This window comes from Haliaeetus leucocephalus, unplaced genomic scaffold (assembly GCF_000737465.1).
Source record: "Haliaeetus leucocephalus isolate CR32 unplaced genomic scaffold, Haliaeetus_leucocephalus-4.0 Scaffold587, whole genome shotgun sequence".
Taxonomy (NCBI): domain Eukaryota; kingdom Metazoa; phylum Chordata; class Aves; order Accipitriformes; family Accipitridae; genus Haliaeetus; species Haliaeetus leucocephalus.
In genome coordinates this window covers 1685074-1686243 of record NW_010973023.1, presented here as the reverse complement: position 1 = coordinate 1686243, position 1170 = coordinate 1685074, and the positions used below count along the sequence as shown (strand labels likewise).

The following is a 1170-nucleotide window of genomic DNA, read 5'->3' as shown; positions in this document are numbered from 1 at the left end:
CCGCCGCCGCCGCCCCCCCCCAGCCGTGCCCCTGCGGGCCGGCGGCGCGGGGATGGGCGCGGGGCTGTGAGGGCGGCGTGAGCCGTGGCCATGGGGAACATCTCCTCCAACATCTCCGCCTTCCAGTCCCTGCACATCGTCATGCTGGGCCTGGACTCGGCGGGGAAGACCACGGTGCTGTACCGGTTGAAGTTCAACGAGTTCGTCAACACCGTGCCCACCATCGGTTTCAACACGGAGAAGATCCGGCTGAGCAACGGGACGGCCAAAGGCATCAGTTGCCACTTTTGGGACGTGGGTGGGCAGGAGAAGCTGCGCCCGCTCTGGAAGTCCTACAGCCGCTGCACCGATGGCATCATCTACGTGGTGGACTCGGTGGACGTGGACCGGCTGGAGGAGGCCAAAACAGAGCTGCACAAGGTGACCAAGTTCGCCGAGAACCAAGGTACCCCGCTGCTGGTCATCGCCAACAAGCAGGACCTGCCCAAGTCCCTGCCGGTGGCCGAGATCGAGAAGCAGCTGGCCCTCCACGAGCTGACCCCTTCCACCACCTACCACATCCAGCCCGCCTGCGCCATCATCGGCGAGGGGCTCACGGAGGGCATGGACAAGCTCTACGAGATGATCCTCAAGCGGAGGAAGTCCCTCAAGCAGAAGAAGAAGCGGTAGAAGCCCCGCGGACGCGGAGAGGGATGGGGAAGCAGACAAAGGAACCGAGGGGGAGAGAGAACCAAAGCGATTCTTTTGGGTTTAATCGTTATTATTATTATTTTTTCCTCTTTTTTCTCCCCCCGCCCCCCCTTTCCAAATGAAAAGACAATAGTGGTGACAACAAAGCCGCTCCCGCCAGCCAAGCCCACATCCCGGCTGCGGGCGAGAGCCGGGATCTCCCCTCTCCCACCGCCCCTTGCCGCGGACCACCGTCCTCCCAAGGGCCGGATCCGGATCTCCTGGGGCCCCTGGGCCGGGCTGGAGACGTGCTACCGGGCCGAGACCCCCTTCCGTCCTTCAAGACCACCGAGCTTTTTTTGTGTGCCGGGGGCGAACAGGGCAGGACCCTGTTGAAGTGCATTTGAGAGAAGCCCAGCGTGCTTCTGGATCTTTAACGTGGGGGGGGGGGGGGGAGGTGGTTTGGGGGGGGAAGGGCGGGACCGGGGGTGGGCGAACTTA

General features: G+C 63.4%; 1 protein-coding gene across 1 annotated transcript; it reads left to right on the top strand.

Moving 5' to 3' along the window:
• Positions 1-24: 24 nt before the first annotated feature.
• On the top strand, positions 25-1058 carry ARL4C (ADP-ribosylation factor-like 4C). The gene has a single exon (XM_010577901.1). The coding sequence runs from the start codon at positions 91-93 to the stop codon at positions 667-669; it is 579 nt and encodes a 192-aa protein (XP_010576203.1). The 5' UTR covers positions 25-90; the 3' UTR covers positions 670-1058.
• Positions 1059-1170: the final 112 nt, after the last annotated feature.